Source organism: Malania oleifera, chromosome 12, assembly GCF_029873635.1.
Source record: "Malania oleifera isolate guangnan ecotype guangnan chromosome 12, ASM2987363v1, whole genome shotgun sequence".
In the NCBI taxonomy this organism is placed as follows: Eukaryota; Viridiplantae; Streptophyta; class Magnoliopsida; order Santalales; family Ximeniaceae; genus Malania; species Malania oleifera.
The window spans coordinates 9377538-9402911 of record NC_080428.1 but is presented as its reverse complement, the minus strand read 5'-3'; the positions used below and the strand labels follow the sequence as shown (position 1 = coordinate 9402911).

Genomic DNA, 25374 nt, shown 5'->3' with positions numbered 1-25374 from the left:
AATGCTAGCACATATATAATGGTACGTCAATTGCTAATAATAATTTCTTGGATTTGCTATAAAAGAGGATTTAACAAACATCATTTTACATATTTGATTTAAGATATCAAATGTGAATCACTGACTGACTTTAATTGTGACTTTTTTAGATTGGTTTGACACTTTAAATTATTTGCTATGTTTAGAAGCTTTGAGTATCAATTTTTAAAAATCGAATTATTATTATTATTACTACTACTACCACTATTATTATCATTACACAATTACTAATAGTAAATAGATAATATATAAAATTATATTTTAAATCAAAATGCCTTTTCTATCTAAAATTATGATTTTTTAATAAGTTTTAAATTTTTTATTTTTTAGTAATTTTATTGTCGAGTATTAGGTTTAAAAAGTAATTATATAGGCAAGGGCACTAGTTGCCAAATTATCTCTATTTTAGTTTTTGCTAGAGTCTTTCATGCTAATAAAATTAAGGGTAAAATATACTGATCTTTCTTGGGATTTGACAAAATGATAATGATATTTTTTGAGATTTCAAAAATTTTTCATAAAATTTTAAAAATATCATGAACTTCCCTTTAAATTTGTTAAAAAGATATAAACATCCCTTTGTATTAATTTACAAAATAATAATTTTTTTAAAGAAAGTATTTGTATGTTTCTACAAATCTAGGTCTATAACATTTTAAACATTTTGAAAATAGTTTATGCCGTTTTTAATAAACTTTTGGATAGATTTTTAAAAATTTTAAAATCTACCCCTCTCTTTGTCAAACCTAATCTCTCTTCCAAGAATTAAAATCCAATTCCAACCAACAGTTCACTCCCAACGCAGCTCCCCGCGTCCATCTCACGTGACAGAAATGACGACTTCGGAAACTTTTCAATGCAAATCCTCTTTTTCCACGAGTATCGCCTGAAGCCGCTGCGCTGTTAGGGTTTGGCGGTCACTCCAAAAGTGAAAGGGGGCCAAGCCAGTTGAAGCCGCAGCCCGAGGGAAGGTCTCCGCATCTCTTATCCCTTTCTCTTCTTCCCTCTCTCATCCTTTTTGTTTTGCGAAGACCAAGACGCCTGTCGGTGGTCAGCTCGGCTCAGCTCGCGGCGGTCCCAACCCACCCGCGACCTACGCACAGCAGTCTCTGAACCGGACTCCATTGTTGGACATTGAGATTCCGTCATGTGAATAGTGCTCAGAAGGAGCAAGGTGCCCTTTGGCTTTTGCATTCCTGCGGAATCCAGAGGGATGGCATGAACTCACTGCCAAAAGAGGGACGGAATCGTTGAGAGTCCAGTCTCCTGCTTTTCTCTGAGTTGCTTTTGTGGAAACTTGCATGTGAAGCGATCTCTTCTTCACCGCGTATTGGTTTGGAATTCAATAATAAATATTTTCATGAGGGCTTCTATCTGTTGATCTGTTTGCTTCTTCCTCTAGATCTTCCCTCTTACGCCCGCTTTTGCAGCTCAGATTCCGTGAATTGTATCTGTCTCATTTAAGCTTCGGTCATGTCTCCTGTTGATGCGGTGGCCTTAAATCTCTGGACATTTAGAGAGTTTCCAATTCTAATTGATGCTTATCGATAGCTAGTGGCCTCTTTAAAGCTCTTTGATTTTAACTTTCATACTGACTGCTTAAGCAGAGTGGGTAGTTTGTTTGCTCGATGCTAGTGTAGTGTTAGCTGCTTTTAATGATGGAGGATATAGGGCTGTTCAAGCAGGGTTGGAAATGGGTATGCTCTCAGAAACACGCATACTCGGGTGCTCGAACTGCCCTCAGCTGGTCCAGAGACAAACTTGCAGCATTTGTAGAGCGTCATTGGCCCACAGTGTGCAGTGGTTGTGCAAGACTGGGAGAGTTTCTACTGTTGTTGTTATGTCATTGGAGAGACTGCATTGTTCGAGGTTCCCAGTCATTTGTTGGGCTGGGTTCGGCAGCATTGCTTGTTGTAATGTGGAGTTGCTTTCTTAGTCTGACTTCATTGTCTTGCATTTTCTATGTACTCCTTAGCATGGTATGCCTTTTCATTTCACATTATTGGTTGTTTACTTTTTTCATATTCATTGATTTCTTGCTCTGTGATTCTTTAAAATTCCATGATCACTTTACTTCCTTATCAGCAATATTGAGATTACAGTTTGAATTCAGTTTAAGATGTTCATTGTTCTACAATATTCTTAAACCCCTGATGATCTACAATTTATTCTCTCAATGTTTTTGAGTTTGATGGACTTACATACCATCAGAGTTCTGCATATTTTCTTTTCTCTTTTTTTTTTTTTTTTGGGGGGGGGGGGGGGGGGGGGGTGGGAGGCAGTGGGGGTTGGGGGTGGGAGGAGGTTGGATTGGATAGGGGTAGGGTTGGAATATGGTGGCTATGTATGGGTTTGATTGGCATAGGTTTGCAAATTCATAATAGGGTTTGATCTGTCTGGGCATCATATATAGAACTATTAGAACCCTGCCGACTTACTTCTGCAAGGCTCCACTGACTCCTTGGAAATTCAAAGTTTGCACATTATATCCTGTGGGGCATATGGTGATTAAAAAAAATTGGAGGCTTAGTCATCTCCTCTGCCCCTTTTTTTTAGAGTGTATGGTATTCTTCTTCTTCTTCTTCTTCTTCTTCTTCTTCTTTTGGTGTGCTTTCCAGTACTATACTAGTGTTGTTGGAAAGGTGATTCAATGTTGAAGTTTGTTGATTCGTAAGCTTGGGCTGGTTGTCTGGAACATGTGCATCAGGAAACATAATGTTCTGACTTCAGCTTCACTCATGCCTTGGGCCAGCTTTTCAAGAATGATGGTTTTGGAGTCCTCTCGTAGTTCATACAATAATTGTGGATAAGGGTGTTTGCCTGCGGCCAGCATTATTCCCTTCGATTAAGGTGTAGGATTGAAGTTTACTATGCTCATATAATTTTGTGTTCGTGGAATTCCAAGCTTTGCCAGCATTGGCATGTCATTGAGGATAACTTCTCAAATTCTTTGCTTCAATGGATTAGCTAAATTGAAGTACTGCAATCCAAGAGTAGAACTGCTATCCAGTCCTTGTATCCTCCTACAAAGTTCTGAACAAATTTTATTATTAATGATAATTGTTAAGTAATCTCCATGCATTTTTATGCTTTACAATGGAGCTCCTAGAGACGTTTGACGAGTTAAGTTTTTATCATATTTCAAGTGCTTTCAAGTTCTAAGAATAATTAAAACTAAGTACATCTTAATGAGTAACATATCCAGTGTGTGGCTTTAATAAAGGGAAGGCAAAAGTGAACCAATATAATCTTATTGGGCATGGTTGTTTTTTGAGAGTTTTTGAGGATGGCTGTTAGTGGATGAACGTAGGGTTGGTATTAGTTGGTTAGGTGGATACTCAACCTTTAAGCTTGATTTATATTGTGTAGTGTTTCATGCATTTGTAAATTCCCATTAATTTCTGTTTCTGTTTCGGGGTCATTAGCTATATTTGTGACAATTGTTGTCTGTAATTCTTTTTATGGTGTAGCACATTGTTTTTGAAAACTAGAGACTAAACATTAAGATATATATATTTGTTGCGACATGGGGGGTGGTTTTGAGGTTATGTCATTTTTGCTGGGTAGAAGAAATGTTGCTAGTGTTACCACTAATGATGTTGAGATTCATTAACAACTTGTACAATTTGGTTGGGGGCTTGATTCTTTAAAATTTGTGTATTTATGAATGACCCTATGCCTGCCTACCCTGATGTAGATAAAGTAAGGGCAGTGGGAGCAGGTTGTGTGGTTTGCCAAAGAGGACTCAAAAAGTAAAGATATACTGTCACTGAACCTCGAGGGCAAGGGTGGTGAGGACTTAGTCGAACACGTGAAAATAGATCCTATGACTGTCGCAACATGGAGAAATTATAACATTGCGCAGCAGTGGATGTTGGCAAGGATTGTAGATCAATCCACAGATTACTGAAAATGGGAAGTGAGAGAAATTACTGCCAAGAATTGGTTGACCAATCCAGAGATTATGGCTGATTGGAAATGGAGAAATCTAGTGATTTTTAGACAATGGTCTTGCATAAGCATAATACTGAGCTTAAGATTTAGCTAGTGGACAAGCAATTCTCTAGCTGTAATTCTATTTATTGGCAGAACCAGTGCCATGATTATGGCTATGTTATGCTATTGAAAGAGGGTTCATTATTGTTGCCTAGCAAAAATTCTCATAATATGTAGGTAATTGATATTTTCCAAGATATGAGATTTATGTTTATAATATCATTAATTGCTATACTCCCTTCCCCAACTTTGTTTCTTGGAACCACATTCTTTGGAGGGCTAAGGTCCCTAGGAAGATTTGGGCTTTTAGTTTGACTGTGATCCTGGAAAGGATTACCACGTAGGTTTGCTTTAGAGGAGAAGGCCTCATAAAGCTCTCAATGCTAACATGTGTTTTATGTGTCATGCAAGCAATGAAACAAATGCCCATCTTTTTGTGCATTGTAGGGTAGCATTGGAGCTTTGGAATGCCTTTTTTTTTTCTCTTGCGGGGAAGAGTGGCTAGCCACAAGAAAGTTGGGAGACTTGTTATTGGTCAACTTTAGGGGTTCTGGAGAGAGAATAGAAACGGAAGAGCTCTTTGGTATGTGGCTGTCTTTGTCATCCTTTGGACCTTGTGGGTTTGAGAGGGATGTATGATTTTTATGGTTGCTTACGCCAATCACGGTGTCTTTGGGATAGGGTGACTTCCTCGCATGCCTTTAGTTGTAGTCTCGTGGATTTTCTTGGTGATTGCTATTGTTTGTCTTCCTGAGAGATTGGAGCTTGTAATTGATACTTGTTCTGTTTTTTGTGATTCTTTTAGTAGTTTATAGTTTTTGTATCTTTTGTTGTCCAAGGAGGACTCTTTGTCCTCCATTATTTAATTTGTTTCTTAGTTAATAAAATTGTGTTCTATCCAAAAAAAAGTGTCTAATATCCATGTGGACAAAGCCTTTGCTCTTCCATTGTGAAATCATTATTATAATATACTTGAAGTTGTGAATATTGTGTGCTTGTTATGGTTGTCATACATTAAATCTAAAAGAAGAAAGATGCTTGAGGCAATTGATTCAATTTTCTTTTAGCATGCATAACAAGATTGTGACTTCATGGTCACTATGGGGTGTAATCACTTGCATGATGCCTTGGACAATGGTAGGAGTTCGTTTTGGGTTCCTTGAACTTTACATACAATGTACACTTATTTATCCGCAGTCTCTCCATTGCACTATTGATTTGAAGCAGGAGCAGGATTGTGGCAGCTCCCTTCATTGAAGATTTGGTGTCCTTGCTATGATAGGGATCAAACTAACAAACAATCAATTCGATATCAATCCAAAATCATGACTAGTCATGGTCAACCCCAAAACATCAATGTGGTAGTGGGCCTTGGTTGGCTTTGGTACTGTTGAAGTATTGGCAAAATTGGAATAATAGGTCTCTCCCACTCTTTATAATAAGTGTTAGGTATATAGCCATGACCATATTATCCCTGCCAATTCACACACTTAACTCACGCTTACTAACAATAACTCATAGCAGTAATATTACATAACTATAGGACTAGTAACACACACCAAGTTGGAGTAGGGGTGTGCAATTGGTCGGTTCGGCCAATTTGGCCAATTAACCTAATTAACTGATTTTTTTTCGATTTACCCTACCCCATAACCGAACCGACCGAATTGAGCTCTTTAACCGAACCGTACCTGACTGAACCGAATTGTTGGGTAATTCGGTTAACCGAATAAAATTAAAATTAATTATAAAAAAGAATTATGAATGTATAATTTGAATGCCGAAATGGGAATGTCGAGATGGAGATGGGAATGCCGAAATTCAAAAAAATATGAATGTATAATTTGTATGCCGAAATTAAAATTAAAATTAAAATTAAAATTAAAATTAAAATTAAAATTCGGGTATTTCGTTTAACCGAATTACATTTTCCCCATAACCGAACCGAAAACCGAATACCTGAATTTACCCCATTCTGAAACCGAACTGAGCTGAACCGAACCGAACTACAAATTAATTGAACTGAACTGACCGAATTCGGTCGGTATTCGGTTAAAACCGAATTATGCTCACCCCTGAGTTGGAGCATAGATATCAAATGTTCCAACTTGTTACAAAAGGATTTAATTTGATTATCCCCATGGCGTTAGTGAATAAAAGTTGGAATTCAGACTTCAGTCATTGTAATGGCTTTTGCAAAAATTCCTTTAAAACAAGTGACAATCAACTTCAATGTGTTTTGTATGCTTATAAATAATTGGTTGGAGGTAGTATGAGTTACAATTTGATCACCACAAATCGGTTCTATAGGTCGAGAATGTGGAAAACCTTGTTCTTATGGCATGTTCTTTTGCTAAAGCAGCTCATATGAAGTGTGAGACTTGACCCAAAACTTTGACTTAACAGTCGACTGAGCCACCTCAATTTTTTTCTTAGTTTTCTAGGATACCAAGTTACCACCAACATAAACACAATACCTAGTTGTGGATTTCTATTAGAAGGTGATTGCGTCTAATTTGCACCTGATATCCCTGAATATAAGTGTGACTTTGATGTTGATATAAGAGTTCTCTCCTAATTGCCCTTTGAGGTGTCTCAAGATATGAATGACTGCATCCGACAACTTGCTCTTAAGAGTATCAAAAAATTGGCTCAAAAGACTTGTTAAGAAAGATACATCGGGTTGAGTGATTGTGAGATAGTTCAATTTTCCAACAACCATTGTCCTCTGGTGTCAGTCAACAAATCATCCACATTTGGCACTATTTTGCTGCTATGATCCGTGTGTGTATCAAAAGGTTTGGATGCATCTCATCTAAAAGGTCTAGGACATACTTCATATGCAGTAAAACGGTCCCCTACGAGATTTGGATACTTTTACCCAAGAAATAGTTCAATGGCCTATAATCCATTGTTTTGAATTTAGTTTGTAGAAAATGCTTCATGTGTTGAATAATACCTCCATCATCATCACCAATAATCACAATATCATCAACATATGCAATGGCCAGAATCTTACTATATGCAGTAAAGTGACAAAATATAGGGTGATCTACTATTCATCGTTAATGTCCAAACTCAAATACTATGGCATTGAATCAATCAAACCATGATTTGGGAGAGTGCTTTAGACCACGCAAGGATTTCTTGAGATGACACACTAATTGTGACTCCCTTTGTGTAACAAATCCATGTGGTTGCTCCATATAGACTTCTTGAAGATCACTAGAAGCTAATGACACGTGGTGGCGATGGAGATGAACAAGCAAACTGAGGCAAGATCTGCGATTGGGGAGAATGTTTAGAGTAATCCAAACATAAGATCCGCGATTGGGGAGAATGTTTAGAGTAATCCAAACATATTACAGACACTTGAATGTATTCCTTAGCAGCAAATAAGGCCTTGAAATGAGCCATGGAACCATCTGGTTGACTTTCATGGTATACATCGAGCAACAACCAATCACATACTTATTAAGAGGAAGTACTAATTTCCAAGTATCTGTAATGTATGCATCTCTTCAGCCATTGTATTCCTCCACCCAAAATGGGATAAGGCTTTAGAAATTGATTTTGCAAGAGCAACAAAAGATGGGGTAGGGGTGAAAAGAAAAAGTTAGAGATTAAATGCTAGGTACAAGTGCATCTACCTTTTGGAACAACAATAAAAAGATCAACATATTTGGACATAGGATCAATAGATGAGGGAACTAAAGGCATAGAAATAGAAGCTACAGGAGGTTGTCCTCCCTTGAGTTGCCATTGTGCACAAATGCAAATTAGGATGATCTAAATGGCGAGAAGGACTTGGATGAAGATACAAGAGGACTGGCACGATAGGATAGGCGAAGAAAGGACTCATCAAGATTGACTTAAGGAATTGAAGTAGTATGACATAGACTCAAAGAAGGTGAGACAAAAAATCAATGTAAAGTAGGGCTATAATATTGATATCTCTTTTGAGTACCAAGTAGCCTAGAAAAATAAACTAGCGTGAGGATCCAATTGATCATTCCTATAGCCACATACATGAGGAGGAAGTGTGAACAAACGAGCCTTTGTGAAGATTATTGAATACGAGGTTTTACCACCAAGTAAAGAGGATGACATTTTATTGATGGGAGAGCAAGTAATGATCACAACATCATTCCAATAAGCTTTGGGGACGACCACAACATCACTCCGATAAGCTTTGGGGATATTCATTTGATACAATAGGGTATGGGTGACATCGAGTAAATGTTTCTTTTTCTGCTTTGCAACTCCATTTTGTTGTGGAGTGGGCACGAGAATTGGGTATTGAAGTACTTACCATTATCACTATGAAGTATCCTAACTCTTACACCAGAATGAGTGCTTATTAAGAACAGAAGGCACAAACTATATTAAACAAATCTTTCATTAAATGCCACCAAGTCATCATGTAGTAGTCATCAACAAATGTAACAAAGTATCAACAACAAACAACAACAGCAGCAAGAAGCCTTAAGTCCCACTATGTGGGGTCGGCTACTACATGCCTCTTCCATTTCTGAGCATCCTGTTTTCCCATAGTTCATTGTACATTCCAAGCGCTTTAATTCCTTATTGATATCCAACTTTCTGGTATTGTCTTTAGGTCTTTTGTGATTACTTCTCATTTCCTCTCTTCTCTTTCTTTCTATATCCTCAAACAATTGTAAGGCTCTGTCCTCAAAACCCTTCGAAGGTCATCCCTATGGTTTTGCTTACCAATTTCAACTTTCGAAGAACCCAAACAGATGCTTGATTCTTGAAGTGAGAGCTGTTTGAGTTCACGTCATTCAAAGTTTCAAAATTGGGTCTATCAATCAAATCCTCAAAGTTAGGATTGACTCACAAAGTTAGCCAATATAAGGGGCTGGGACAAGGGCTAGTCTTCTAGTATCATTAAGAGAATTAGGGGGTTTTTGCTCCAAAACCATCTTCTTTTGAGTTGCAGCTCCTGTGAGGGGAGGTCGTATAGTGCGATAGCCTTGCCAAAGTGGACTAATGTTTTGGTAGCTCCAGAAGGACCATCATGTAGCTTAAAGGGAGACAAGAGTTGGGATTGCACTTTGAGTAGTCAAGTGAGATTGCAAGGTCGAAATGATCCCTGTATCTGTAGCTCCAAGGCCAAGTTAAGGCCACTTTGACATCCTAAAACGAGATGAAGGCTTTGGACTGCCTTTATAATGCTTATGGAAATCCAAGGAGTTGCTTGCTGCACTATTCTTCTCATCCACAACACTTGCGAAGGATCACATTTGTTTATTGTCTTCCCCGCTACCTGTGTGTTGGGTGTCAAGACACCACTCAGTAATAGATTCAAAGGCTTGCCATAATAAGAGCAAGGGCACAAGGGAGCCGATTGGTTGAGAATCGGGTTCAAATCCATTTGGGAGGCCGTCGGCTTCTCCTCCACATGTTGAACGACTGAAAATGTTGAGCCTTTATTTGTGGGGGAAAAAATATGGTGCCCCTGCTCGACTGTTGAGGAGGAGATCCTCACCCATCCCTTGGATTCAAACCCCCCAAATGCAAGGGTTCTAGAATCACCACTGTTTGTCTCCATAAGGGCAAGGCAGTTCCCAAACTTGTTTGAGTTCAATTTCAAAGTCTGGGTTCTATCCTTCTTCCTTGTTCAACAAAACCAAGAATTTGCTTGGGGTACGGATATTTTTAGAGCCTATAATTCCTCCCAAGATTCAAGAAACCATATGAATTCAACCATCTCTAGGGAGATGGAGATCCTTCTTCCCCTGCGGTATTCTGTGATTCTAAGACCAGGTCAAATGACTTCCTCTCGACCACCACAATGCTTCCCATCTCTCGACATCGCGTTAATACATAAAACAAATAGAGAACCAAGTTTGCGAGAAAGTGAAAGGACCACTAGAGAAAACGCCTTCCAACGAACAGCTAGAGGCCAACTTTGAACAGGAGGAACAAGGAGAATGTCGAACAAGAGGAACATGGAGATTGTGAACTAGAAAAGCTTGTGAACCATGAGAAAGCTTGCTAATCTAAGGAAACTAGTCATAGAATCGACCAGTGGGGATCAAGCTAGTACCAAAAAAATTACAGAGAAAGGTTGAAGAGGAAGGCCTAGAGTGAGAGGAACGACATTGAAGAGGTCTGCTCGGACTAGGACTTACGGAAGGAAGATGATTGCTCGAGTTAGAGGGGAGTCTCGGTCAAAAGGTTTGGTCGAGGAAATAGTTGGATATGGAGGCCTAGAGCGTGACAAATGACACCGAAGAAGATTGCTTGAATTAGGGCTTGTGGCAAGAGGATAAGGAGAGGACTGCTCAAGCTAGAGAGGAGTCGAGGTCGAGTGGGTTCTCCACTTTAGGATGAAACACGAACAAAGAACCTCCATTCCAGAGAACCAGTCCCTTTGCCTAGTAGATGTCTATTACTCTCTCTTTATTCCTTGACTCCCATTTAGAACAAATTCTTCTTATAGTTTTCTTTTCTGCATCAATATTCTTTGTATCACATCCGACGAACAATCTAAAAATCACTGTAATAGCCAGAATTGTTAACGTTCCTTATTTTTTTTATTTCAAAAAATATTACTTTTTGTGCCGCTGTAGCAGTTATTATAATGCAATCTTGTTCAAGTTAATCCAGCAGACTTTTTTAGGGCCTTTTTGTTTTTTCAGATATTTTCTTTAGGTTATTTTGGATGGTTGAGTTCTAATTTATGTAAAGTGGTAGTTGATATTTTTTGTTTTCCCTGGTTTTAAAATCCAGAGGGCCAGTCTCTTTGCCGAGTATTTGATGTCTATTACTCTCTCTTTATTCCTTTATTCCCATTTAGAACAAATTTTTCTTACAGTTTGCTTTTGCGCATCAATATTCATTGTATCACAGCTGACGAACAATCTAAAAATCACTGTAATGACCAGAATTGTGAGAGTTCCTTCTTTTTTCCTTACAAAAAATTACTATCTATGGCACTGTAGCAGTTATTGTAATGCAACCTTTTTCATGTTAATGCAGCAGAATTTTTTAGGGGCTTTTTGTCTTTTTCAGCCTTTTTTTTTATTTTTTATTTATTTTACATTGGATGGTTGAGATTTATCTTCCTATTAGAGTTTTATGCTATAAAGTATTCTAATTTATGTAATGGGTAGTCAATATTTTTCGTTTTCCCTGGTTTTAAAATCCAGAGGGCCAGTCCCTTTGGCAAGTATTTGATATCTATTACTCTCTCTTTATTCCTTTACCCCCATTTAGAACAAATTCTTCTTACAGTTTGCTTTTCTGCATCATTATTCTTTGTGTCACATCTGACGAACAACCTAAAAATCACCATAGTAGCCAGAATTGTGAGAGTTCCTATGGGTTGAACAAGCCCAAAAATCCCATTTCACTCATTTACTGGCTATATGCAGACATGTGACATCTATATTATCATTTTCAAATATTATTCGGTAATTGAATGTTTTTGTGTGTGTACTTCTCCTTGGGTTAAATGGAAATCTTTTTGATAGTGAATGCTCATTGACAGCTTTTAGTTTACCTACATAGGAATAAAAAAAACAAAAAGACTTTCTTTCTTTTGCTATCTGTGCAAATATGTGGTATTTTGAATTTTTGCTGCCTTGTTGTTTTGCAGACGTATTTCATACCTAAAGCAGGCAATGTAGCCTGGTCATCCTCCTTTGCTTCTGCAAAGTTTCTTGAATTTTTTATTCATAATTTCCTACTGTTTTCGTATTAAACCATACTATATTTGGTTTCTTAAAAGATCCTGGAGTTTCTGAATACCATTGAATCTCAGCATGTGTATTTTCCATTATATAGTGAATATGATCTCCTTAAAGTTCAGTTTTGATGTGAGTCTGCTTGTCAGTTGATGTTTTAATGGAGTGTAATTGCTGAGCAAGAAGTTTCAGATTTAGTTTTTAAGAAATATTTTTTGAATCATAGAATCATGCAGGCTAGGGATGATGGATTCTTGGGATAACATTTTTTTTTTTTGGGGGGGGGGGTATGTCATTATCATTGGTATATTTATGTATCTTCATCCTGACTGGAGGCCTATATCAGATTGGCTTGTTTCTTTTATCTTTTTCTCCTTTTCTGGTGCGTATAATGTGTTAAGACATGAAGAGTTGATATCATAGGATGCTTTCTTTCTCTATTTGTTTAGGGTGGAAACATTGTGGAAAAAAAAATTGAGGTAGATGCTTAACACATTTAAATGGTGATATTTTGAAAAGAATAGAAAATCAGAAATTCTTTATCTAGAACCCAAATCTCATAAAATACACATGTTTGAAAATCTGGATATTCTGATTTCATTGCTTGCCGGTTCTTTATACAATCTTTAATTATGTTTGATCAGTTAAAAATTTTTCAGTCTTTAACTTGGATTTGGAGGAAAATTTTAAAGGCTAGTGATGAGATCTTTCCTTGTTTTATGATCTACGTGGGAAATGGAAAGGATGCTTTCTTGTTTTTTAATAATGGCATCCCACTGGGTCTTCGTTGCAGAATTATGAACTTCCAATTGTTCAGGATCATGGGCCCCCCACAGAAGTTAAGGTAACTAATGGCTGTGCTACAATAATATACTCCTCATCCTATGTCCTTAAAGATTTTTATTCCTAGTTGCCAGCTGAGCTTCTCCCTATTGTGAGTGCAAAGGATCAGGTCTTTTGGGAGATGCTTGAGGTGTTTTTACTGTAAAATCTGCCTGGAATCATTTAAGGGCTGAGGCTCTGCTAACTCATTGGAGGAATGCTATTTGGTTTCAAGAGGGCATTCATAAGCATGCTTTTGTATGATCTCAAGCAATTCTAAATACTAAATAGTATACCCACTCTTGAGAAGCTCGTTAAATGGGGTTTAAGGAGTACTTATGTCTGCATTCATAAGGGTCTGTATTTATTGTTTTGTGGTTAAGAGGGATAATTTACGGGAAGCTGATCCACAATGGATTATTGAGATTAGTTCCAACTGTACTTGTCATTATTATGTTTGCAGACTTGTTTGGGTTGCTACTATACCATATTTGGAGGACAAGAAATCTCATACTTCATGAAAAATGCTCAACCTGATGCTGAGACTACTGTTAGTGGAATCCTGGTTGATGACAAGGTTAGGGTATTGGGTTCTAGGATAACTGGGTGTAATATTAGGGTTTTGGCTAAATGCCTGTTAATTGTGTTGTACCTGCCTGATTATCTCTTTGTACTTCTTTTGAGTTCTTTCCTTGTGCTACTGTATTCTTACTGCCTGCCTCCACAACACAACCCCCCTCCCCACCCCCCCAAAAAAATAAAAAAAAAACAGAAGGTGTTATTCGCAGAGCTAAGCTATGTTTGGTTGAGAACTAGGAACTAATTTGTTTTGCTTGGATGTTTGTCACCTTGTTTTGCATGTGCAAGAGGTTTTTTGCAATGGGCTGTTGGCTGCTGATTCCATAATTTTCTTAAATAAATGAAAGTGCAAGAAAATGATTAATTGATTCAAGAATATAGCTTCTATGGTGAGTAGATTTGAGGATGAAGAACAAATAAAATTAGATTAAACAAGTAAGCCTGTCCGTCGTGTTTCTATGATTGGTTTCTTTGGTTTTGGCTCTTATTATTGTCTGTTTGCACATAAGCTTTTCCTTGGTAATGTAGATGGGAACATTCCTGTGGTTATTGTTTTTCTCAAAATGACCTTTTTTTTTTTTTTTTTTCTGTGGTTTTGAACTAAAATAGCAGAAGCTTATCTTAAAATTTTAAATTTCCCTCAACAAAATTTTAGAATAATGCCACTAATGGTTGGTTCCATCACTACAGGGAGCTGCTGGAGCTGCTGTTCAGTACTTGGGTTACACATCTGGTCTTTTTATTGTAGGGTTGTTTGCAATATTGGTTCTATGGATGTATGCTAACTTTTGGATAGCAGGGACGTTGTTCATAGTTGGAGGTATGACATGGTTTCTTTCCCTTTTAATTCAAGTACAAGAGATATGATGGTTCTCATATATTTTACTTTCTTTCTGCCCTCTATTCCCAATAAAATAAATTTTTTATTATTTGCTCTGGAATCATTTGCTGATATAACCAAGTTAGTTTATCTAGCAAATGAACTTTGTGGAAGTGGATGAGTTATGAAGTTATGGTGGAAATAGAATTATGATCCAAGAACTAATTAATAAATTAACTTTCTACTTTAGACACTTTCTTTTAAACTAAAGAGAATTGGAGATGTTATGCAGGAAGAAGGGCAAAATATGACTGAGAAAGTCAAATATTTTAAGTTCTTAGAGGGGATTTGCACTATGGGAAGACCATGGGTTAGGATTTACAAGGGAAACCACATATTATGTTTCATTTTCATATATAAATTCCCATAATTTAAATTTAATGTTTGTTTGCCTTACAGATTGCTTTTTGCAGTATTGGCCACTTATTGGTTGTCATTTGTTTAGACCCTTCTAAACATTCAGCATCCACCACTGAAGTCTTCCTTTAAGAGAGATGCTGCGTTGAACTTGATGGATGCCCTCCTGAGTATCTGGGTCAAGTATTAACTGGAGTCTTTTTTAACAATTATGATGGCCCAGTTAATTTTATTGTCTCTAGGCTGCCTGGGGTTGGAGAAAGTTGTAAACTTTAGTTTTTGCGATTGGGTGTCCTTTTGGAGTGGTCATTGAGGATTCTCTACCAAGTTGGGGATAAGGGCTTGTGCTAATGTCAATTCCTGGTTTAAAACATATGCCATTTTTTTTTCTTTCTTTTTCAACAATATATATGCCCACATTTCCAGTGGGGAAATGGTTGAGGTTTCCCTTAGAAACAAACTCTCTAGGCAAGGTCATACGAGTAAATGTGGTCTTTGTCTTAATTGGTGGCATGTCAGAGTAAGTATTTATGATGCTTCTGCAAGTCCTTGGTAAATTTTCTTTCAGATATGTCACTTGTTTTTTTCCCTCATACTCTGCAAAAGATTGGTAATAGTAATACTCTGCACAAGGTTGGAGAAACTTCTTTGTCAGCCCAAGCTCGTTGTCTTTTCATGCTTCCTTCCTTGCATAATGTTCCTAATGCTTATTTTTGTCCTTTGTAGGGTGGCTTTCTTTCATAGGAATTTCATTTTTTTAGAATCTTAATGAAAGAGAAGTAAATTGAGTTTGTAAATCTATTTTATGTTCTAGATTCTTTTGTCCCACAGTTAAGGTGTGACACTTGTAGTTGGCTTGGGGAAAGTTCTGAAAAATTATCCACTAAATTCTTCTTTTTAAGTTCTAATGTATTCATTGAAATGTCTGACTCCTTCTCATTTCCCTATGAAGAATGCAGTCTGAAGGTTCTTTCTGATATCAGGGCGGGCATTTGCTTGGGCTGTACTAACTACTCATAATACTTGTTTTGCGAGATGACCATGTTGTCTCTGGCTTCAACTGGGAGAATTGAGCATGTTTTCTGTCATTGCCGGGAAGCTAGGTAGCTTTGGAGTAGGCTCTTTTCCTTGGGTAGTGTGGAATCAGGCAGTGTATGACATGATAAAATTTTGGGGGTTTAGTGAAAGCAAGAATTGAAAATACTGTGAATTGCACCTTGAATGCTATTGTTTAACCTTATGAATGGAGAGGAATGTTAGGACTTTAAGCGATCAGGTCACGCCTTCCAATTTGCTACTGGATTGTGTTGCCTTTCTTGCTTCTCTCTGGCCATTAGCTTCTGGGATGTTTTGGGGGGTTTCATTGGCTGAGTTGCTGATGGATTGATGCCTGCCCTTTTTTGATTGTTAATATAGCTCAAAATAATTCTTCTTCTTAGAAATTATTGACTATGACATCATTGTTTGCGAAACCCCTTTTCCTCTCCTTCCTACGATAGATGGTGCATGATGCTTCAGCCTGTAGTGATGATGACTGTAGTCCATGAAGGTAGAAGGTATCAGAAGATCAGCTCAGAATGAAGGTTTTGCCTTGGATCTGAGACTGGACAGAGTGGGTAAAGGTGAGTTTTTATTTGTGCCCTAGTGTCACCCAAGGTCTTAAATTTCAATTTCGACTAAAATTCAGAGCTCCAAAAGTACAGAAATTTTAACGGAAATTTTGATTTCGATGTCATTTTCGAATTCAATTTGGAAAAATAATGGAAGTCAGTAGTAAAGCATGGAATTCTTTTATGAAGCTTTAGAAATGATTAATAGACATACTAATGTAAGTTTTAGGACTAATATATTACAAATAAATACATCTATGCTGTGTATGAGGTGGAGAAGTTGTAATATAATATGTGTATCAAACATATTTGTAAGATAATGTACATTAAGCATATTTAGTGATCAATTAATACAAATGAAATTCATAAATCATTTAAATAATACTTATTATACAAATAATGATAATTTAGACATGAATGGTTAAATAAAATGTTGTTGTAGGTTTATTTTTTCATATAATTTCAAAATCACTTGTAATAATATTTTGTTTTGATAAAAATAAATAAAATAATTTAAGAGAAATTTCACTTCACACCTAAATCTCTCATTTGAATTTCGAGGAAATTTCATTGCATAATTCAAATTTTAACAAGTTTTGCTAAAATTTTGAGATTTCAATAAATTTCGAATGATTCATTGAGATTTCAATGGAAATTATGCAAGACAAAAATCGACTGCCATTTCAATTTCGAGGGTCAGAGAAACCGGAAATTTTGACCGAAATTTTGTCATTTTCGTGTAAATTTAAGACCATGACTGTAACCCAAATCAGAATCAATGGGTGAGCTTGTCTTCATCATTGGTGCAATGGTTTGTGGAGGGCATTTGGGAGGCGGGAAAAGGGTTATGGAAGCATGCTGATTGGTAGTGTCAGGTATTGGCCTGTGATTCAGTTAATGAAGACGGGGACTTCTTGGAGTTAGGGTTGGATGGAAAGATAAAATCTTTTCGGTTTTTGTTCCTGGTGAACCTAAAGGAGATGGGTGGCAAATGTTTGTACACGAATTTTATGCGTTGGCTAAGGAATTTACTCTGATGGCAAAGGATTTTGATTAAAGCGGCGTTGGTGAGGGACTGCAGATCAATATTTGACTGTGGAACCAGGTTGTGACAGCAGGAAGGAACTAGGTATGTGACTGATGTGGCTGTGCGATGCAGCTGATGCTGCTCATGACATCATCTCTTGCTACGTGTTTGGAGGGGATGATGATCACTCCAGAGGCAGCTAGGGTTTCTGTGGAGAGTGGCTTTGTGAAGAAGATGGAGTGGAATGATCAGCATTCATCTTTGAATGAGGTATAGGATGATAACAAAGATCCTAAGCTGTGCTCCTCTTCAAACAACATCCTTAGTGGGCATCAGGAGGGATGTTCCAGTAACAGCAAAGAGCAGGCGATGGAAGTAGGAAATCAAGCTGTTTCCCTTGGCAGGAGAAGAATGATAACAGGGGAAGTTTCAGGGCTGAAGGGGGGGATTATGGTTCTAAGAATCTTAATTCTTGGGAGTTTGAAAACCAGTACTTCATGTTTGGGTCAGTTGGAAATATTGATGGTAGGGGAGTCAGTTTGGTTAATATGGGAATTGGAAAGGTTTATGCCTGTCGTAAGGAAGTGCAAATTGGTTTTGAAGAGGACACATAATGGAGATATGCGAGATTTGTCAGGGGAGAAAACACGTAAAATTATTAAGAGAGATTTCAAAGGTGTTCTAAGTATAGTGGAGGAGCCAATTGGTGAGAGGGCCAAATGGTGCAAGATAATAAGAGATGGGGAGATGTTGCAGATGAGGATAATGTAGGGAGTTGTGATTTTGAATGCGAAAAAAGGTTTACTTTTCGACTCCGGGATCAATATGGATGTTCCTCTGATTCTTCTATTGATCGCCTTGGGGATTTATCTTATTCATGCCTCCTCCTTTAGAAGGCTTAGAGGGAATAAATATGTTTGGCGATGAGGTTAGTAAAGTTGAACATAGGGTTAAGGATGGAATTCTGCCTACTCCAGTCCAAGAAATCTCTTGGAAAGACGGTGAAACTCAGTGTTTGTTGGATGATTTGGGCCTTAAGTTGTCTGATCAAGGAGGAAATGAAGTTAGTCTTGATGGGGGAAAATTGAAGGTGAAGAAGGGTTAAAGGGAACTAGTTAATTTGAAGTGTTCAGTGAACTATGATGGGAAGGATTAAAGAGGGGTTTCCTGGGCTGATAATTTTCTTTTGTTTTGCTTTTATTTTTTCTTATTCTTTTTTTTTGAGTTTTATTTTGTTTTTTCTCTTTTTTTTTTAGAGGATTTAGTATCCTCGTTATTTATGTACATCATCTTTCTTAATATATTTTCTTTTGTTAGTAAAAAGAATGAATTGGGCCTTGCAAAAAGTGGGCCAAGTGAGTTCAAGGGGAATGACATGGGCTTGTAATGGGGTGGGCTGGGTATTATTAATATTGTGTTGCATTAGAGTCTGATCTTGGGTATTTAAAAGATTCTTTTATGGGTCATGGGCAGGTTTTGGTCAGCCCAGCTCATACAGGACTGGTGGACATACTGCCTGCTATTTCCAATAGTGTTCAAGCCCATAATAAGACTAAGCAGCTGAGTTTAAATATGCAGATGATTGAAAGACTTAACCCCTCTAATAAGGTAGCTCCTCTTGCTTTGCAGATGAATTGCAATTCAATTCTTCCTAAAAAGGGTGCTATGCAATTGGTGAAAGAAATTTGTTACAGCTTCTTCAAAAGGGAGGGACAATGGGTCCGTGGGTCTTGGTTGGAAGATTTCAGTAAAAGAAAGGAACGGCTCAGGGAAATCTGGAAATTCTGCTGATGTATCTGCTTCTGTAGTGGGTGAAAATTGTGATCTTGATGAGAGATTTGCTGATGTGCATGCTTCATTCTAGCGTTGAGCCTAGGGATACAAAGGTTAAGGTGGTTTGTGGGGATGATGACCAGATTAAGCAGGAGTAAGGGAGTCAGCTTTTGTAAAAGAAGGGGCAGCAAGGTTTATTCTTGTTGGGCAGCATTGCAGGTGGATGTAAATAGTCAAAAGAAGGATTCGAATGAAAAAGTTCGTGTAAATAGAAAAAACAATCAGAGGCTTGTTGGAGGATGAGAGTGTTGGTGACGGTGAATTTGCTGTCATGACAGTTTGTTGTTGGATGAATTTTGGGAACTAGTGGGTATATGTCTGAATCATTTGATTTACTTGTGGACCTGTGGTATGTGCCTCCATGTCCGATGGAGTGATTGGAGGGAACTCCTATTTTAGAGGAAGATGGCCTGGGTAAAGAGCGGCAATGTAAGGATGGGATTTGGGCTATTATTGTGGAGGAAATTACTGGGAAGGATGTAGAAGCCCAACAATTATTGTATAAGATGGGATCTTGGTCTTTAATTTCCTCAAAATTTTCCAAATTTCTGTTTTTCGTCACCCATGAAATCGAAATGGCAGTCGATTTCTATCTTAAATAATTCCCTTCGAAATCTCGACAAATTATCTGAAATTTATCAAGATTCGAAATTTTAACTATAGAATGAAATTTCTTTGGAATTCAAATGAGAGATTTACGAGTGAAGTGAAATTTCTCAATTTATTTTGTTTTATTTTTTATCAAAACAAAAGTTTATTATGACCGCTTTTGAAATTATATGAAAAAATAAACTTAAAACAACATTTTATTTAACTAGTCATGTCTAAATTATCATTATTTGTATAAATAAAATTTAAATGATTTATTAATTTCGTTTCATTTGTATTAATTGAATATGTTTAATGCAAATTATCTTATAAATATGTTTGATACAAAAACAACAACAACAACAACAACAACAACAACATCAACATCAAAACCAAGTCTTAAGTCCTACTAGGTGGGGTCGGCTATATGAATCCTTTTCTGCCAATTTATGCGATCATTGACCATTTTTTTTGACAGATTCAGGGATATTAAATCATTACTCACTATCTCCTCTCAAGTTATTTTAGGTCTACCCCTATCCCTTCTACTGCCCCCCACAATAACCAACTCATCCTCACTGGTGCACTATATGGCATACGCTGTAAGTGTCCATACCATCCGAGTCGTCCCTCCCTTATCTTATCCTCTATAGGAGCTACACCTAACTTACTGTGAATATGTTCATTCCTTAATTTATCTTTCAATGTTAGTCCATGCATCTATCTAAGCATTCTCATATCAGCAGTTGACTTTTTGAGTTCTATCCCGTTTTGGTAATAACAAATCACATGTATCTCATTTTTGCATTTAGTGAATGAACATGTTTAAGTTTTAGAGCACAAATGAAAGATGCAATATGGAAGCCATGAAGCAATTAATCGAGAGCAAATCCTTGGCGTATTCCATGGGAATTCAGAAGAGCAAAGCTTGAAGACTTGTAATTTTTGAGTTGTAATGTTTATAGGTTTAATTTGTTCATGCATATCTTATGATTTAAATTGAAGCTCAATACCGTCCTTAGATTGACCTTAGACACTCTATATTTTATGGAAAATCATTTTACAAATGTGCAAAAATTATTTCAAGTTAACTTCCAGCAGTGAATTATCATGGCAGGGATTTAAATGGCGGGTTTTCTTATTTAGATTTTGTTACTTCTTTTTTTCTTCTTTGCCTTTTTCTTTATTTCTTTTGGCCTTTTTCTTTTTGAGGGTTTCTTGCCTTCTCTTAGGTAGTAAATTCTCTTTCTTCTTACCTAATACATATTTTTTTTTCTATCAATATATAAATATATACGTATGCGCGCGCGCGCGCGCGTGCAACAAAAACAAAATCAACAACAACAACAACAATCCGTAAGTCCCATTAGGTGGGTTGGTTATATGAACCCTTTTTCGCCAATTCACCTTATGAAGGGCACTTTTCCTGCTAGCTTAAGAGCTATAAGATCCTTTCTCACGACCTCATTCCAAGTTATTTTAGGTCTATTTATGCCCTTTCTAGAACCACTAACAATAACTAACTCCTCACTAGAGCACTACTTGGCCTACTCTTGAAATGCCCAAACCATCTAAGTTGCCCTTCTCTTATCTTATCTTCTACTGGAGCTATGTCTACCTTATTGCGAGTAGGTTCATTCCTTAATTTATCCTTTAAAGTTTCACCACTCAATCACTCACCCACCTTAGTATTCACATTTATGCAACTTTTACTTTTTGGGTATGTTGTTTCTTAGTTGTCCAACAATATGATCCATATAGCATGATTGGTATTATAGCCGTCCTATAAAAATTTCCTTTTAATTATAAGGGTATTTTGATCCATATAGCATGACTGGTATTATAGCTATCCTATAAAAATTTCCTTTTAATTATAAGGGTATTCTATGATCTCATAACATGCTTGAAGTGTCCCTCCATTTTAGCCAACTTGCTCGAACTCTATGTATTGCATCCTCTTTTGATCTCTCCCTGCACTTGCATGATAGATCCAAGGTATCGAAATCTATTAGTGTTATTAATTTCTTGATTATCAATTATAATCTCATCTACAATATTCCCCCTTACTTGGCTAAGGTTACATTCCATATATTCTATCTTATTTCTACTTATTTTAAAGCCTCTAGACACTAAAGTTTTTCTCCAAAGTTCTGATTTGTGTTCTACTCCATTTCTACTTTCATCAATTAGAACAATATCATCTGCAAACAGCATAGGTCAAGGGATCTAATTTTTGATATTCCTAGTGAGTTCATCAATCACTAAATATATATGCATGTATGTGTGTGTATATATAGCTTCATTTGTTGAACACCTTTTCCTCTAGCCTTTTCATTGAATTATTTATTTTTTCAAAATGGATTCATAGATAAACCCGCTCACTTATGAACTCTTTAGCCAAAATGGGGCTTTAGGGCCTATTCAGTAGCCATTTTGTTTTTTGTTCACCTTTACAAAAATGGAAAAAGGAGCTGAGTATTGAAACAGTGGATAAAACATGTCTTTTATGCCATTGTTGAAAGTTCTTTCCCCTGAACATATTTGAGGAAAAAGATCATTTCAAGAAACGATAATGAGTGATGAACTGTTGAAAACAATCCAAAAGTGGAGGTGTCCTGCCACTTTTTAATTATATCCAATTTTTTGAATTAAAAATGAACTCTGAAGAGTCTGAACAAAATGAGCCCTTAATTTAGATAGTTCTTGTTATGCTTGGTTAATTTGTAGTCCCTTGGATTGGTTTTGTTTTCTGTCTTTCTTTGTATTTTTGTCATTATGCTTGATATCAGGCAAATTTACTTGAATCAATCAACTAGTTATTTATTTATTGATATATTTTATCATAAAAATAGTATCCTTTCTACCATGCAGGGCATGATTCTAACTCATTTGCCTGACTGTCAACTGACAGAAAGTTTGAAGTTTTATTAGTTGGATCATGTTCTGAAAGTATTATTTGTTGCATCGAGGCTGAGCTCCATAGGCATTTTTTCTGATTTTGAAGCTCCAAAGATCATGTTTTGATTTATTTAACCTTATATTACATCATTTCTTGTTTGCAATAAACTCCTAGGTATGTGTACATCTAGATGAACCTACAGTAAATTTTTTAATCAAGTAATTCTACTGACAAATATGGGAGTCTGCTGCTTTTCTCTAAGTTAAATATTTTAATCAAGTAATTTATTTATGAGTGCAGGTTATATATTCTCCCTAAATCATGCGCGGTTGGTGATATTCATGGCAACTATGTATTCCATTTATTGTGTCAAAGTACGAGTTGGGTGGCATGGAGTTTTTATCTCAATAAACCTTGCATTCCTTTCAAATGATGTATTAAATTACTTTCTCCAATGGTGTGACAATGTGAGTGTGAGCTCACATGCTGAAGAACCCAAGAAATCAGAATCAGTAACAGATGATGACTTTTCTGGAGAGTGTGAGTGCACCATGCCGACTGATGAAGATGACAAGTTGTTTTCCTGTAAATCATCAAGTAAAGCATCTGTGACGTCATCTGTTGTTAACAACAAAACTGTCTCTTCTGTGAGAAAGGTGTTCAAAGAAGACACAAGTTCAGTGGTTGAGATGAATAGGATATTAAAGTGCATTGATCATTACGAAGCCCTGGGATTTCCTCGCAGTAAGAAAGTTGATGCAATAATGCTGAAAAAAGAATATCGAAAGAAGGTGTGGAAATTTGGTTGTATGCATGGTGTGGTTTTTATTAACGATTCCCCCATTTAAAAATTACTGCATTAAAATTGTATAACAATTTAGCTTTGTTGCTGCCAAAAATTTTGGAGGCCTACCACTTAGATAATTGCTCCTGTTTGTGCATCCCAAATAATACAGGGAAAATGTGGTATCTATGGTTAGATCAGTGCACAATCTGTTCATTAATTCAAGTGTAGGAGAGTAAACTATGTGCTGGCGATTAGGCATCGGTCGCCAAAGGAAAATATTATGGGACAACTGAAGCATTTTTCTTTTTTGTTGAGGGGCGCCTGGGGGTGGGGAAGGATTTTTTGTTTTTCTTGCATTCAAAAGATATGACAATGCCAATTACATCTGCGTCTGTACCTTGAAGTGAAATGATTAGGACTGATGATATCCTGTAGGGTATATCCATTAAACAATCAATGAACTGGAGTGATTACATTTTAATCAAGAGGCGTGGCTTATATTATATTGTTTTTTAGATTATATTAACTTGTATTTTTTCCATATTTCTTATCTAGTAGTTTGTCTTCATAATGCCATCGGTTTAGTTATCTTTCTTTTTTCTGTCCCTGAAATGTTTATTGCTCTCCTTTTTTGTGCAGGCAATGCTTGTGCATCCTGATAAAAATAGGGGAAGTCCACTTGCAAGTGAATCATTTAAAAAACTTCAATGTGCATTTGAGGTATTCATAAAAATTTAGTTTTTCCTCTAGTTAAAATGTTGATGTGGCCCTGTCTGCAACATATAATGCTTAAAATTTTTAGGTCCTTTCCGACTCTACAAAGAAGAGAGATTATGATGAGCAATTGAGAAAGGAGGAAGAATCTAAGACCGTTTGTCAGAAAGCTCATGCTGCTTCTCAAAAGGTATTGTTGTCTCATTCTGTAGCTGATATATTATGGTTCATCACCAATTCTTCTGGGGTAATTTTATAATTACTGATACCATGATTATGCTAAATAGGAGAGAATGATGAGGAACATATATGAACTTAAAAAGAAAGTGTTTCTCTTGGAAATGTGCAATCTTTGTTTTTGATTTTTCTTTTCACATCATTGACATCTTTGTCTGGACTTGTTTGTCTACCGATACGAATCCTTTTCTGTTTCATGGTCCTATTCAATGATTTTGTGCTAGTTTTGCAACATGTGGGTCTGACACAAAGAATTTAGTTTGTATTTATGCATTCCAATTTAGAAATATTATTTTATGAGTGAAGTATAATTAACTGGGTTAGGATATGGAGGTTGACTTTTTCTTAAAAAAAAAATAGGAAAAAAGAAATTTAAGGAAATAAAGTACCATAAAGGATGAGTAGTCCACCAAAAAAAAAGCGCAGACAACAACCAGAGTGGAAACAGATGGGAAAACTAATTAAAAAACCAGAGCTTTACAGTTGTATATGAACCCTGAAAAAACACCTGTGTGGAAGACCTCAATTATCCAAAGAACACTACTCTCCTTTAACAATTGACAAAGTTAGGATCAAACTCGTCACTGAATATCCTGGCATTTCCTTCCAGTAAAATACACATGACAATAGCTAATAAAGCACATTCCACTAGATCTTAGACGTCACCTATTGGCCAAGACTGTAATGGAAACTGAACCACCAGCATGCTAAACCAAAAACTTCGTAACCTCTAAATAATTTTGCAGGAAGCCAATGCAAGCAGAATAACAAAACTAATTCCCGTATTTTTTGAAGCAAAATAGAAGCATTGGTCTCATTTTTGTATAATACACATGCAGAAAAAGGATGGGCCTTGCAAGAAGAATAATGAAACTAATGTCCATACTTCCACTGAAATAATTTTCTCAAATTTCATTATTCTGCTAGCAATTTTCCTTTTTTCCCTTTGGTGGAATTTCAACATAAGAAACCTTTGTAGCAACCGTTTCATTAGACTTGTATTCTTTTATTTTTCAATGCATTTACATGTTTCATTAATGGAAATATTTTGATGTGGTGAGCAGTAGGCACTGGTTCACTGTTCAAGCAATCTTATTTGGGCGGTTCATACAGTTCATGCATACTATTTTGATCTGCAATTTGATTTATTCAGTGTTTTGGAAATAGCAAAGTTGTTATTGCCTTTCCACATATCATCATGTGTACCATTCTCACACTTGCACAGATACTGTTCACGTGAATTGCCTTAATGGTAGACAAAAATGGGGCATGCCCCTAAGAGGATGAATTCATG

The 25374-nt window shown here is 36.6% G+C and overlaps 1 protein-coding gene across 1 annotated transcript in view; it reads left to right on the top strand.

Annotated features, from left to right (window-relative positions):
• Positions 1–833: 833 nt before the first annotated feature.
• Positions 834–25374, top strand: part of LOC131144415 (uncharacterized) — a 43142-nt gene continuing 18601 nt past the window's right edge. Inside the window, exons 1-5 of the mRNA XM_058093049.1 lie at positions 834–2018; positions 13839–13968; positions 22643–23133; positions 23769–23849; positions 23932–24033. Coding sequence (XP_057949032.1) covers positions 1695–2018; positions 13839–13968; positions 22643–23133; positions 23769–23849; positions 23932–24033 — 1128 coding nt within the window. The 5' untranslated portion in view covers positions 834–1694. The remainder of the gene's footprint in view (positions 2019–13838; positions 13969–22642; positions 23134–23768; positions 23850–23931; positions 24034–25374) is intronic.